This window comes from Myxocyprinus asiaticus, chromosome 21, assembly GCF_019703515.2.
Source record: "Myxocyprinus asiaticus isolate MX2 ecotype Aquarium Trade chromosome 21, UBuf_Myxa_2, whole genome shotgun sequence".
Classification (NCBI taxonomy): Eukaryota; Metazoa; Chordata; class Actinopteri; order Cypriniformes; family Catostomidae; genus Myxocyprinus; species Myxocyprinus asiaticus.
Window position 1 is genome coordinate 35,044,785 of NC_059364.1, and position 15,748 is coordinate 35,060,532.

Sequence of the window (15,748 nt, forward strand, 5' to 3'; positions counted from 1 at the left end):
TAAAACCTGTTTGGTCAGGCGTGATGACCAGTGGGAGGATTCCCTCCATTCGCCGAGCCAGGACTTTTGCTAGGATTTTAGCATCAGTATTCAAAAGTGAGATTGGGTGATATGAGCTACATTCAAGAGGATCTTTGTGATAGAAGAGATTCTTCAAAAATGGATAGTAATTATGGGGAAAGTTGAGTATAGAATTTCTTTAAAAATTCGGAGGGGTATCCATCTGGGCCTGGACATTTACCATTCTGCATACTTCTGACCGCTGAATTTATCGTAACTGACAAATCCAGGTCAGCAGCTATGTCTGGGTCTATGTATGGAACATTTAAATGTTTTTTTATAATCATCTAAAGCTGATAAACTAGAAGGTGGGCCTGAGGAATATAACTATTGATAAAATCTATGAAAACATGAATTAATCTCTGCATTGTCTGTATGCTTTAAGACTTGGGCATCACGTATCTCAGATATAACCTGATGAGCTGTTTTTTGACGCAGTTGATGATCTAAGAGTTTTCCAGCTTTTCTCCATGCTCATAAAAATTACACCGCAATTTGGAGATAAGATATTCTGCTTGTTTAGTTGTCAACAGGTTGTATTCAGTTTGTAACAACAGACGCTGTTTAAGTATTGCTGGTGATGGTGAGTGACTATATAAAGAATCAAGCTCCAATATCTGATCCATCAACTGCTTGAGTCGCTCACTCCTAGCTTTTCTCTGGCTTGCACAGAACGAGATGATTTGACCTCTTAAGTATGCCTTCAGTGCCTCCCATACAGTTGATGAAGACAGCTCTGGAGTTTGATTGATGCTAAGAAAGGATTCTATCTCAGATGCTACATAGTTCACAAACACTTCAACTGAGAGAAGAGTTGGATTAAGCCTCCAAGCACGATAGCTCAGCTGTTTGGAGGGGATATGTATCGTTACGGTCAGTGGGCTATGGTCTGATATGACTATAGCTTCGAAATCGCATTCTATAACTGATGAAAGGAGGCTTGTGTCCATAAAGATGTAATCTATTCGTGAATATGAGTTATGTACCAGAGAGAAAAAAGAATAGCCTCGGGCAGTAGGATTACGAAATCGCCATACATCAGCCATTCCGTATGCTTTGAGAAAAATGCTGAATCATATGTGCTGACTTCAAGGCAGGAACCGTCCTGGGTGAGCTATGGTCTAAGACAGGAGAAAGGACACAGTTGAAATCACCACCAAGGATAAGGTGATGTGTTACCATGTTTGGTAGTTTTGAGAAGAAATTACTAAAAAACCAGTGGTCATCCCAATTGGGGGCATAAACATTAGCTAGGATGACAGGGAGTCCATACGACTGTCCAAACACAATTAAAAAGTGCCCCGCAGGGTCAGACTCAATGCTTGTTGTGACAAACTGTGTATTCAAACTAATTATTAAAGCCACCCCTCTAGCCTTTGATTGAAATTTAGAATAGTAAGCCTGACCTATCCATCCTCCCCTAAGTCGACTGTGATCAGAAATACACAGACGGGTCTCCTGAAGAAATGCAATGTCAGTCCTAAGGTGTTTCAAGTGAGTAAATATCTTTTTGAATTTTACAGGATGATTGAGAGATTTAACATTCCAACTCACCAATTTAACTGAGCAACCATTTGCCTGAAATTAAGTATTAACATTGACCATGTGAAGCTGAGAACAGTGATATGTTACATAAGCATCTCCTGATGTACAATGAGTTTGATATTATTACACACGGATATGAAAAAAAATAAAAATAAACTAGTTTCCTCTACCCTTGACATCAACATGAACATGATGAACCAGGAACCTTTTATAGATGTATCCACACATTATGTGCTTTGTTTAGGTAACTTGGGTAAGTTGAGCTCCCACCCAATTTGCCTTAACTGAGACAGCGATATATAACAATATCCTCAATTTTTCATAAACTTAAAGACTAAGAATCAGTAGCCTCATTAGTTTAGGTAAAAAGAGCAAGTGCGCGTTTTTTAATTCCAGTATATTTTGCCCTCATGCTTCTATTGACTGATAGGCATCTAGCCTGCAACTGATAGGAAACCTAGATTCACTTGCAGTTTCAAATCACAGATTAATTTGAGACTTAAGATAAGTCTTATTGCTAACTTAGAAATCTTCTGTCCGCTTAAATATAGTTTGTTTTATGTCTTTTCTATCTAAACATAAAATAAATCTGAGTATTCACCCACTGATGTATTAAGTACACTGTTTTATACAAAGTCTATATTTAAGATGGGAGTGAGAGAATAGCTTCCTATCTTTCCTTTTAAAGGTCTAAAATAAACATTACATTAGATCGGGATAACCTTTAAGACAAAAACAAATGCAGTTAACTAGAGTAATGAATATAACATAACACCGTCTTCATAGGTAATTGTGAACATCCCACCGGATTTGTATTAGGGATGAACAGAATGTTGACGTCCTCAATTATGCAACGTTTTCTCCTGCTGTGATGATGTGCTTCTTAACGTAGGCCTTGGCTTTGTCCGAGTCCAGGAATTCTTTGTCTGTGCCGTTGTGAGTTATACGCAGTCAAGCAGGAAACATTATGACGTATCTGACGCCTCGTTGCTCTCGCAGTAATTTCCTGACGTCCGTGAATGCAGCTCGTGCCTTGGCGACACTGGCAGTATAGTCTTGGAAGATGGCAATGGGATCACCCATGAACCTGAGCGGAGCTTGAATATGTGCTTGACATAAAACCTCAATACAGTCTTGATAGTAGTGCAGCTTTGCTACAATTACACGTGGTTTACCGTCAGGGGTCCTTGGCCTTAGGCTGCGATGCAGTCCAGTTTATCCAGTTTAAGCACCTCTGACAGCAGCCTAGAAATCGACAGCCTAGAATCCAGGCCCCTCTGCGACCCCCACAATCCGAATGTTGCATTTCCGTATCCCCCCTTCCATGTCCTCACATTTATCTCATAAGCTCCTTTAGCTCAACATTCAAGGTGGTCACGGTAGTTTGTAGTTCTTCTACTTTGTCCATCCATGTTGACATGCCGCTCTCCATGTCCTTAATTGTAGCCTTCATTTGATCAATATCAGTCCGCGTTAGCGCTGCATTATTGGCTAGCTCCGTTCTGACTGCCTGGAGCTCACTTTTCAGGTAGTTAAAATCTTCGGCGAGGGAATTCTTAAGTTCTGTCCTTGTAACAGAGGAGATGTCTGCTTTTAAGGCCAATAGAATCTGGGATTTTAAATCTTCCATATCCGTTTCACCTGGGCCCGTGTTGGGAGGAGTCGGTGTGCGGGCCCGGTCAACAGTTGAACTCTGCATCGAGGAGGTGTTGGGCCTGGAGTTCGAGGATATGCTGTATTTGTATTTTCGAAGATTAGAAGCCATTACTCTAAATGAAAACGACCATCAATTTTGCTTGGTGTATTTGAGTATATTTTCAGATGTTTTGTTAATATATATATATATATAAAAAAAGAAAAAACAAAGCTGATTTAATAATGAAATAAAATAGATATTAGGCAGGAGCTCAGCTGAACATGTTCTACTCCATCACCTGCTCACTAGCGCCCCCCTCAAGCTCTGATTTCTAAGTGAAGAAATTAGCTATAAGTGTTTTTTGCACGTGAGCACTGGGTGTAGGAAATTGGTAAATGAGTGTGTCATTTTGAATGGCAGTGTTTTCCAAATGAAACACAAGAGCTGTGAGTTTTGAATGATGTGTCTAATGTAGAGAACTGTGTTTAGTGTTTTGCAAACTGAGTGTAAAGCAGATAATGTGCTTGCAGTTTTGCAGACTGAAGATTAGGTACATGAGTTAATGGTTTCACTGAGTGTGCCTCAAGTACCAATTGTAGAGTGTAAGTGATTGTAATATTCACTGTAGTTTGTCTTTTAGAAATAATAATACTAAAACGTGGCTTTCACAAAATTGGCACATGCTCTTATTTAGAGGTGCCAAACAGCAGCTTTTTGAAAAATAATATTTATAAAAAATTTGTCAGATCACTGCTTCTTTTTGTGCATTTTATTTCTGACATGTTTGGCCAATATAAGAAAAGCCCCCAAGATTCTAAAAATGAAAGTGCTTAGGCCATGTCTGTCACATTTTGGTATAGATGAGGTGAGAGAGCAGGATCTAAGTGCAGTAATCCTTTAATCCACAATCAAAAGAAGACGAGAATATGATGATAATGATGGTGGTGGTAACAAAACAATACAGTCATTAGTGGTAACATTTAGCCATGCAACAATGAACAAGAACTGACCATCATGGAACAAAACTTGAGGGTATTTATATAAAAAGGTGCTGATGAGGGAATGGAGAACAGGTGAGGGAGATGGGGAACAGATGGCTGTGATGAGGGCAATGCATCCTGGGAAATGTAGTTAGGGGGAAACTAGTGACAAGACAAAAACTATTTCAAAATAAGAGTCCTTAGAACAACGGTGACTGTGACAACGTCCACAAAAATAAGTTTTCGTTTGAAAATACATTCATTTCGCTATGTTTACAGCTTTCATCCACACTGGAACGGCACTGAAAATGTAGACTTTCGAAAACGGTCTCCATAAATGCATACTTTGTAAAATAATGATGTTATAAAACTGAAAGCTGATTTTTCAGATTAGTTTTGATGTTGCCATAGAAGCATCATTTCAGTATCTTTTATGTATAAATGCAGAAAATAAAAGACACCCCACTTGAATTCCAATGCACATATCCACAAATCCATAATTCTCACACAATATAAAGTGAAAATTAGAGTATTGAAATGAATGAATTAATGGAAATTAAGTTTAAGGAAATGAAATAAGGAAATAAACAATGGCAATATGTGATAAACACACCACTTTCTGTTTCTCAAAGGCATGCAAGAATGTATTTCTTACAAATTATGGGAATATTCTAACAATTCTTTTCTAAAAGAATGTTTGATGACTTTTATGGACATCGTTCTTTTATGCACCATGTCAATAAATTAACCACCATTATTAATTATACATGTATATGAATGAATGATCCTCACTGTTGATTAAGGATAAAATGGCCATTTTTTCTAGGGATTTTTTTCTTTCATTTTTTCTTTTTTCTTTTTTTATATGTGAGTGGACATTACTTTAAATACAAATTGCTCTCCAATTCTTTGTAAATAATTACTTTTTATGAACATACACCATACAGGAAATGACTTGTAGTGTAGAGGTTAAAGATCTGGGCTACTTATTAAAAATGGTCAGTTCAAACCCAAGAAGGGTCAATCCATAAAGTCTCACCACTGTGCCATTGAGAGGACGTTGTGCCATTGAGGTGGCTCAAGAGGGACTGTTATTATAATAAGTTTACTGTAAGTCACATTGGATAAAAGCTTCTGCTAATAACTACTTTCATGTATCTAGTCCTCTCTGACATTTAACCCTGCAATATTGCACTTACTCTTGACTTTGTAGGTGCAATAGCAAACAAACCTGCATAGACCACAGATGGATAAACACAAGACCATTTCTGGGAAGCAGAAAGGCGAAGTCACTCAACCAGACACCACTTGAACCACTAGAGGTTACAACTTCACCAGAACCAGAATCAGATTGCACTGACAGGGTTTTGGAGGTCACATACCCTGTTAGAGATTCCCTTAATGCTTTTGACAGGTTAGAATGTGGATGCTTCAGTAATGTATGTACAGTGGTCCCAAAACATATTGGACACTTAAAGCACTCTTTAAAATGTATTGCATTAGATGACAGTTCATCAAACCAATTAGCATTTATTTTAATAAATATTTTACAAGCACACTTTTCAAGCAGAAAATGTAATTAAAAGATGTTAGGCAAGTTTAAATTATAAAATAATTTATATGCTGTTCAAAATTTTAACAAAAAAGTATCTGGACACTTTCTTGTCAAAAATAGTGGACCATATCTATAGTTAATGTGATGAACTACTCCTGTGGTTACTCTGCTATAGGACCTTGAGGAAAACTGACTATATATATCCACTACTTAAGCAGTTGGTTTAAAGTAATTGCAAAATGGCTCAGATATTTCTGAGAAAAGGTCTAGCAAAAACTATTTTTGTGGCCACATTTCCTACTTTGATCAGTTGTGTAGGTTATTTCTGCTGTTTCAACATAGTTTTGCAGGTTTCAGCTTGTCTCCCTAAAAGAAATTAACTCAAAAGTAGTTTGTCCAGGGATGTTCAATTGTATTCAAACATCTGACGATACGAGGTGCAACTCTACACTCTTTAAAGTAAAGGTTCTTCAATGGAGTTTTGCAGAACCTTCAGTTCATCTTATAATAAAACATTGTCCACTTCATAAAGTTAGCCTTTCTTTGGATTAGCCACTACCTTAGTATAGAGTGAGTGATAGTTTAAATCTGTTGTCAAATGTCATTAGAATCTATAATAATCTTGAATCTATTTTGAATTTTTGTTGCAACATTTTTCATTTGATATCCTAAAATGGCACCAAAAATGTATTTCAAGGACAGCCGTCCCTGGAGCAGCTTGGGGTTAAGTGCCTTGCTCAATGGCATGTTGCTGATGGCTCCTACTTTTAGCCTACTTCTTGTGAGTGTCATGATCCTGCTATTTTGGTCTCGTTTTATTCTTGTTATGGCGGGATTGTGACAGTTTCCTCTACCCATCTCTCAGGCTGTCCCATGTGCTTGTGTTTTCCTCTCTCCCTCATGTCTCCCCAGGTGCTGCTCAGCAGTGCAATCAGCCTTGCTATGGTAGCACTTTGTAGCGCTGCTTGTGGTTATGGGCAGCACCTGTTTTCAATCCTTCCCTCCCCTTTATATTCTCTCCTTTGGCTTGCCTGTGCTGTTGGATTGTTTCGTTCCCTTGTCCAGTTGGTTTGCCATGCAATTTCCTTGTATTTCTCTTTCCTCCCGGTCAGTTATCATTTGTTCTGTTTTTGTCTTATTTCTTCTCCCTCAAGAGAGTTTTGTTTGTATTTTGTCTAGTTCGTTTTTCTCCATTGTGAGTTTTTGTTTCTGTTTACTTTTTGTTTAATAAATATTTTAGTTTCTCATTCCTGCATTTGGGTCCTCATTCACATTACAAAAACCTGACAGAGAGCTGAGCAAACACCACCACACCCAAGGGGACTTTCTGTAGGATATCATTAATCTCCAGGGGGGATGTACAACCCCCCCAATATTTATACCATGATCAATGGAAATATGTAAATTCTTCATACTGTAATCCCCCCCCCCCCCCATGTTCAAGCCAAATTTACGCCCTTGTTAATCACAACAGGGAGGAAGTGTTAAGAATGAAGAAAACACAATTAAATAGATGATGGAAAGTTCATTCTCACTTCAAAAACAGGAACTGGTTCCAGGAACTAAAACACTTTCACAAAAGATTGGCAGCATTATAACAGATTGAGCTTGATCATTGCTACATATGCGTACATATTTTCAATCTATGTGTCTGTCTCTAAAAAATTTGCAAAAGGGTTTTCACAGAATAACTGCTCTCTGTTGAACCTGCTAAACTCCAGTCAGTGGGTAGAATATATCACATGACATATACAGTAGATGTAGATGGCACTGCCACTGGTGTAAATGTGCCCAGGACCTACGTAATAGCCAAAAATGCAGGAAAAAAGGGCCCCCACTTAAAGAATATCGATGTCTTTCAATTTTATATAACAATGTACAGAATTGATTGAAAATTAAAATAAAATTCAAGGAAATATGAAAGTGATATCAAAGAATGGTGACCATTTATGGTGAAATGGTGATATGTACAACTGTCTTTTTCACAAAAGCAAGCACAAATATGAATTCCTACAAGACATGAGAAAATGCTAAACAGAAATTTAAAAGTGAAAACACTTATGTGTTCATTTAAACATTTATGAAGGTTACTTATTTCTCTAATATGCCATTTGTTATACACATCCCAAATCAATGTTACATCAAACTATGGCTTATATCCCTTTTTAGTGAAAATATATAAATCACATTGTAACACATGTAGACAAGGTAAAATCTGAATCAGGATAAGAATCAAAGTTCAATGGAGTTATTGGAACTTGAACTTTTGAACTGGTAATCTAAAGCCTCTTTACATCACAAAGGTGGCACAGAAGCTGCATCTAAAGTGGCATTTATGTGTATTTACAGACTACTTAATGCTGCTCAGAGCAGGCATTTACACAGCAATTACAATGCAGATGCAATGCAAAATAATGTTATGAGATTAATGTTTTAAATGTAAAATTATGAATATAGAAATATGAAATGAATGAAAATATGAAGTTATACTTTTAAATATGAAAAGACAATGACAACAAAAAAGTTTTTCCACAGAACCAAAGCAGCATCAGAACTGCCTTTGATACTAGGGGCTGAGGTGGGTCAGAGTGGGCAGAATTAAGTCTGGCTTTTATGCACCACTGCATCTTTACACAGAATTTTGAGCAGGCTCAGAGCAAGCTTAACTCAGCTATGTAAATATGCCTTTAGTTCCAAAAAACATAAACCAGTCTGAATTGTGAAACAACATTCACAACACATTATACATTCATATTGTGACATATTTCCAAGTTAAACAGAACTTTAACCAGCACTGAATTGCTATGCTAATTATCAAGTGTTTAGAAAGGCTGCATTACCTACTACAGTACCTTAAAACAATGCCTAAACAACTGTCTGGCCATTGGTTAACATCAGTGTTGATTGCTTTAAGACTACACAGGAAGCACGGCTTCCCTTAAAACGTAAAGTTTAATATACGTACAAATAATCATTAAAGATCATATATTACTCTTTGTGCAAGATTATAAAGGAGTCATGGAGACATCGTATTGCTTATTATTCATGTCATTAGGCAAACTACTGCTATCATCCACAGTGCAAGAATCATGTCCAAGTACTGTAAAACCAAATAAAGTGCCATTCTTTGGATTAGCTGTCTGGCACAATGAGGGAAAGACATGAGAAAGGTGTACCAGCAAAGCAGTCTGTGTTAACTGCTTCTTGAATCTCACTGAAGAAGGCATGCTCTTTATTGCCTGCATCCCCAATGTTCTTTTTCAACTCTGTCAGCTGCTGCAGTATAATATGTTTTTCCCTGCCTCTGATAATTCCTCGGAAGTACAGCACAGCTGAGAGATGGCTCTTTCTGAAATGGGTGAAACAAAAAGAGTCAGTCAAGGAATACTTTTCAAACCATAAAATATCCAATAACTTTGAGAAGGTTTTCCTACCAAACTGTAAGCAATTGTTTGGGAAGTAAAGAGCCAACTATTACAATGACAGTTTTAAGTTGCATAGAGAAACACACTGGAAACCTTGCTGTAATTACAGGCAACATGGATGGGGTCAAATGTTGGCAAATCCTTGAGGTCAAACTGTTTCAGCAAATTTCAGCACATTTATTCAAAGCTCATACATGCATACTTAGGAATATTGCAATAAATGGTAAAGGACTATAGTATTGACTTGGGGCTAAACATAAACCAGTTTGTTAAATTAATGGAAATTGTAAACTTCATCCACAGCAAGTACTGTGAACCTCACCTGATATCTGGATAGTTCTCAACCAATGGCTGTAGGTTCATTTTTACTTCACTTTTTCTACATTCAATGATCTTGCTCAGCAGGCTCCCAACTGGATAGAGCCAATCTAAGGTAGATTTCTGTGGAGAATGATGCAGTAAGTAATATGCCTGTGTATTTTAATTGCATAAATAAGCACATTCTTTGATAAAATGCAACTAACTAAATAGTCTATAGTAAATAGGCTTTTACCAGGGAGGAGGTTCCCATATCTTTTGTTGTTGACATCAAGGGCTGTGTGTCCAATATAACTCTACAGTACTTTGACCCAATTCATCTTTCACATTGTACAAACTAGCCAACAGGATGTGTGACATGCCCTCATCCTCAAAACCATGAGCAAACTATGCAAAGTAAAAAACTAACTCCTAAACTATGTTAACCTGCAGCAAGGATAAACATGGTTGGTGGCTGGTACTGTGTTGGGTCACCACTTTATGTCCAAAGTAATATCTGTGTCCTGAAGCAAGTTGAGAACCACTGATTTTTAGACAGCTGTAGTTGAGTATGCTCAAACACTGATGTTCATAGTGGCATTATGTGGATTTTACCATATCTTGAAAAAGCTCTTTCAGTTCCCCCCATTGCATCGTGATTTTAGAGGCAGCTGTCTCATTCTTCCTGTTTTTGCACGAGTAGTTATTCTTCATCAGCTGAGACACATATTCTTTCACCACAAAAAAATGGGCTTCATTCACAAAGGTCTAAAGATGCAAAAACATTGGAGAGATAGAGAGAGGGAGAAATTTTACAAAGAACAGATGAAGAAGTGTTTTAAATAAAGTTTACATATAGATATACATATAGAGCCATGGTGCAGTAGTCAGGGAACTTACAGTTTCAAATCCTGATCCCATTCCCCTCTCTCTTCCCTATACTGCTCTGCAAAGGCTAAATGCAGTAACTACACGTTTCGTCAAAATTGATTTATAACTGAAATCAGATCTCTTAGGCTGATCTGTCCTGTGACAGATGGTTTTGACTCATCTATGCTCAGATTCAAGCCACGTCCTCACTAATACATTTTCCAGACTAAGAAAACACAGCTTTTGAAAATGCTCTCCCAAATGGATAACTTTGAAAAAGCTATGTTCGTGTTGTATTGTGGACTGGGAAAATGCATCTGAAAACTCAGTGAGGCAGACGCATTCATGTGATCCATTCATTGTTGTGAAAACAATCAAGATGGCGGCCCATGTTGTAGTGGTATTGTTGTGCCTGCTATCCACTTTGACAGCATTGTTTTTTATTTTTGTTTTTTGTGATTAACATTTTTATTGATTTTTTCAAAGCAAACAAAACAAACAAATCATATATACAATAAATCAACATTAACTCCCACTACTACCCTTCCCCAATCAAGAACCCCACCCGACCCCAAACGAACATCCCAGTGGTCTTACCTAAGTACACACTTATACAGAGAATAAAATAATAATAATAATAATGAATAAATAAATAAAAATATATAATAAAATATATGCATTTACATTTATGGATTTTGGCAGATGCTTTTATCCAAAGCGACTTACAGTGTCCTGATTACAGGGACAATCCCCCTGGAGCAACCTGGAGTTAAGTGCCTTGCTCAAGGACACAATGGTGACTGTGGGGATTGAACCAAGAACCTTATCAGTTCAGTGCTTTAGTCCACTACACCACCACCACTCCATATACAGTTGCAATCGAAATTATTCAACCCCCCCAAGACAGTAAGGATTTACAAAGGTAAGCTTTTCTGATGACCCAGAATTTTTAAACTTTACATCTATATCAGTTGAGTGACACATTCAAAGTCATAGTGTGAATATATAACCTAATATTTATAAATAGCAGGATTTTTTAAAAATACAGCCATGTCATAATTATTCAACCCCTATTGCATGTAGCTGTTTCTTAAATATGTAAGGCTACACAAGTAATTGTTTTAAAACTAAATTAAGCCATCAATCTGCAATGGCATTTATTTAAGTTTTAAAATTTAAGTTTAGCGTTGTTAGCATAAATGTATTTCTATGCAAAAAATGCAATTAAAAATAAGGTTTTATAGATGTATGGAACTAAACTGAAAATAAGTTTTAGACCCATGGGTCAGCAATATGTCTGGAGTAAGATGACAAGGTGATGACAAGAATGACACCATCCCCACAGTCAAGCATGGATGTGGGTCAGTCCTGTTATGGGGGTGTTTTGCGGCTGCAGGAAACGGCTGTCCTGACTATGTGACTGACACCATGGATACTTTCAGGTATCAGGCCATTTTGGCATGAAAAATGTGATGCCTTCAGTGTGTAAATTGAAGCTCGGTGATCACTGGACTTTCCAGCAAGACAATAACACCAAGGATACATCCAAGTTGTCCAAAATCTGGTTCAGGGATAGGTCGTGGAATGTCCTTAAATAGCCCTTTCAGTCCATCATTAAAATCCCATTGCAAACCTTTGCAGTGGCAGCACAGAAACCAAAGAATGTCAATGAGCTGGAAGCTTTTGCTCATGAGAAATGTATAAAAATTCTAATACAGCAGTGTCCGAAGCCTGAGAACACTTACCTGAAACATTTATTTGCTGTTATTAAGGATAAAGGATGCTCCACAAATGATTAACTTTGGGGGTTGAATATTTTTGACATGACATTTGTGGAGAGAATTAGTTATTTTTTATTTTATATTCACTCAAATGTGTATTAAAAACTTACTTTGACTGTTTACTGAGGTTTTGTTTGATGTGTTTTAATTCACATCACCAGAATGTATTGCTGGTCAGGGGGGTTGAATACTTTTGATTACAACTGTATATATATATATATATATATATATATATATATATATATATATACACACACACACACACACACACACAACACACCCATCCACATATATATGTATATACGCATATACACATACACATTCTCATACACATACATACATACACATATAATAAACATACAACTCTAAACTATATTCCTCTCTCCACAGACCTACTCCGAGAGCCCCCCAAAAACATCAAATATTTACCCCATTTCCCATTAAAAGAATCCCATATCCCCAGCCTTCTACATATTACCTCTTCGAAGGCTGCCACCCTTCCCATCTCCTCGCACCACTCCTGAATTGAGGGTGCTCCCACCGAATTCCAACCCCTTAAAACAATCTGCCTGCCTATCATCACACTGGTGAGGACCCAATCTTTTATGTATTTGTTGCCTACGTTGATGACCGCCCCATCACCCAAGAGTCTGGGGCAAAACGAAATCCGAATGCCCAACACGTCACATACAAAACTCTGTACCTTCAACCAAAATTCCTGAATCTCAGCGCGCCACCAAAAAACATGGGCCATGTCTCCATCCTCCGATTGGCAACGCCAGCATGTGGGTGTGTCTTTAAGACCAAGCCTATACAGTCTAGAGGGGGTTCAATAGAATCTATGTAGAATCTTGAATTGTATAAGTTGCACCCTTGCATCTCTAGATGCAGTCTTGACGTTTTTTTGAATCCCAGCCCACACTCCATCCTCCAATACCAAATTAAAATCTTTCTCCCATAATCTCTTGATAGAGGTTAAAGCTCCGTCCCCCAGACTCTGAACTAGCAGGGAGTAATACACTGATACTTCATGACCTTTTCCAAAATCAATAATCACCTCTCCCAAAGTATCTGCCACTTTAGGGGGGTGTATGCTACTCCCAAAAATTTAACAGAGCAGGTGGCGCAACTGTAAATACCTAAAAAACTGAGATCTGGGAATCCCAAAATGTTGAGCCAAATTACCAAAGGATCTCAACACTCCACTCTCATACAGGTCACCTAGTGTATTAACCCCCCTCGCAATCCACTTTAACCAGTAGAAGGGGGACTTATCAAAACATAATTTTGGGTTCAGCCATATGCTCGAGGCAGCATTCAGATAAATGTCTGAATTAAACACTCTAGACACTTTTGTCCATACTGAGTGCAAATGCGAAATAACGAGGTGCAAATTAGCTTCTCCGGTTAGTTTGATAGAATGGCTTTGTAATGGTGAAATAGGGGCAAGGACTTCTTGTTCAATACGAAACCAGGGAGGGGCTCCATCAGGTGGAAGCGACCAATGAGTCAAATGCCTGAGACTGAACGCATAATAATAAAGCAAAATCTTGGGTAGGCCTAGCCCACCTTACAATCGGCCTATGCAACTTACTGAAATGTAAACTGGGATGCTTTCCATTCCAAATGAAGGACTTCATTATGCTATCAAATTGCTTGAAATAAGAGAGGGGACATCTACAGGGAGAGACTGTAGCAGGTAGTTGAATTTTGGAATACAATTCATTTTAATAACATTAACCTTCCCAATCATCGATAAATGTAATGAAGCCCACCTGTCCACATCACTCAAAAATATTTTTATTATAGTGTCAAAATTAACTCAATCACACAAATTTTCTGGGAATAAAATACCCAAATATTTGATGCCCTGTTTGGGCCACTGGAAGGCGCCCAGCTGGAAAGCTGCTACTGGACAATACACTGTCAGAGCCAAAGCTTCGGATTTAGCCCAATTGACTTTGTATCCTGAGAATTTGGAAAAGGAATTAATAATTCTGTGGAGGCAAGGCATAGATCTAGTAGCGTCAGAGACATATTATAAAATATAATCTGCGTAAAGCAGAAGCTTATCAAAATCAAATCAAATCAAATCACTTTATTGTCACACAGCCATATACACAAGTGCAATGGTGTGTGAAATTCTTGGGTGCAGTTCCGATCAACATAGCAGTCGTGACAGTGATGAGACATATACCAATTTACAATAACATCAAATTAACACAACGCAATTTAAACATCTGTTATACATAATTAAACTCGACTTAAAACATCAAATTAACACAACACAATTTAAACATCTGTTATACATAATTACACTCAACTTAAAACATCAAATTAACACAACACAATTTAAACATCTGTTATACATAATTACACAACTTAAAACATCAAATTAACACAACACAATTTAAACATCTTTTATACACAATTACACTCAACAATATACAAATAATAACATACACTGTACAGTATACAATATGCTGTTTTTTTTTTTTTTTTTTTTTTTACTATATAGATACTATATAGATACACATTATTCAATAAAAATTAAAATATATATGAAAAAAGTATATATATAGAATGTACAGTATTGTACTGTATTGACATTCAGGCTGTCGGTTGATAGTCAGTTGTTAAGAGAGACATAATATAATACTAATATAATTTATGACAGTCCGGTGTGAGATAAAAGAGTAATAAAGTGCAGGGCTGATGTATTTTGATCGTGGGAGATCAAGAGTTCAGAAGTCTGATTGCTTGGGGGAAGAAGCTATCATGGAGTCGGCTGGTGCGGGTCCTGATGCTGCGATACCGCCTACCTGATGGTAGCAGTGAGAACAGCCCATGGCTCGGGTGGCTGGAGTCTCTGATGATCCTCCGAGCTTTTTTCACACACCGCCTTGTATATATTTCCTGGAGGGAGGGAAGCTCACCTCCGATGATGTGTTTGGCAGTTCGCACCACCCTTTGCAGTGCTTTGCGGTTGTGGGCAGTGCTATTGCCGTACCAGGCGGAGATACAGCCAGTCAGGATGCTCTCCACAGTGCAGGTGTAGAACCGTGTGAGGATGTGGCGGTTCATTCCAAACTTCCTCAGTCGTCTCAGGAAGAAAAGGCGCTGATGAGCCTTCTTCACAACGACTTCAGTGTGGACGGACCATGTGAGTTCCTCAGTGATGTGGACACCCAGGAACTTGAAGCTGCTGACTCTCTCCACTGGTGCTCCATTGATGGTGATTGGACTGTGTTCTCTGTCTTTTCTCCTGAAGTCCACCACAAGCTCCTTTGTCTTACTGACGTTGAGGGAGAGGTTGTGCTCCTGACACCAGTGTGTCAGAGTGTGCACCTCCTCTCTGTAGGCTGTTTCATCATTGTCAGTGATCAGACCTACCACCGTCGTGTCATCAGCAAACTTAATGATGGCATTGGAGTTATGTGTTGCCACACAGTCATGTGTGTACAGGGAATACAGTAGTGGGCTGAGAACACAGCCCTGCGGGGCTCCAGTGTTGAGGGTCAGTGATGAGGAGATGTTGCTGCCTATTCTAACCACCTGGCGTCTGCTTGACAGGAAGTCCAGGATCCAGCTGCACAGTG

General features: G+C 38.1%; 1 protein-coding gene across 2 annotated transcripts in view; it reads right to left on the reverse strand.

Moving 5' to 3' along the window:
* Positions 1 to 7,300: 7,300 nt before the first annotated feature.
* LOC127412285 (exocyst complex component 3-like protein 4) overlaps positions 7,301 to 15,748 on the reverse strand; it is a 29,116-nt gene continuing 20,668 nt past the window's right edge. For both annotated transcript variants that reach the window (XM_051648521.1, XM_051648520.1), the window contains 3 exons: positions 10,114 to 10,266; positions 9,524 to 9,642; positions 7,301 to 9,125 (listed from right to left, as the gene is read on the reverse strand). In XM_051648521.1, coding sequence (XP_051504481.1) covers positions 8,909 to 9,125; positions 9,524 to 9,642; positions 10,114 to 10,266 — 489 coding nt within the window. In that variant the 3' untranslated portion in view covers positions 7,301 to 8,908. The remainder of the gene's footprint in view (positions 9,126 to 9,523; positions 9,643 to 10,113; positions 10,267 to 15,748) is intronic.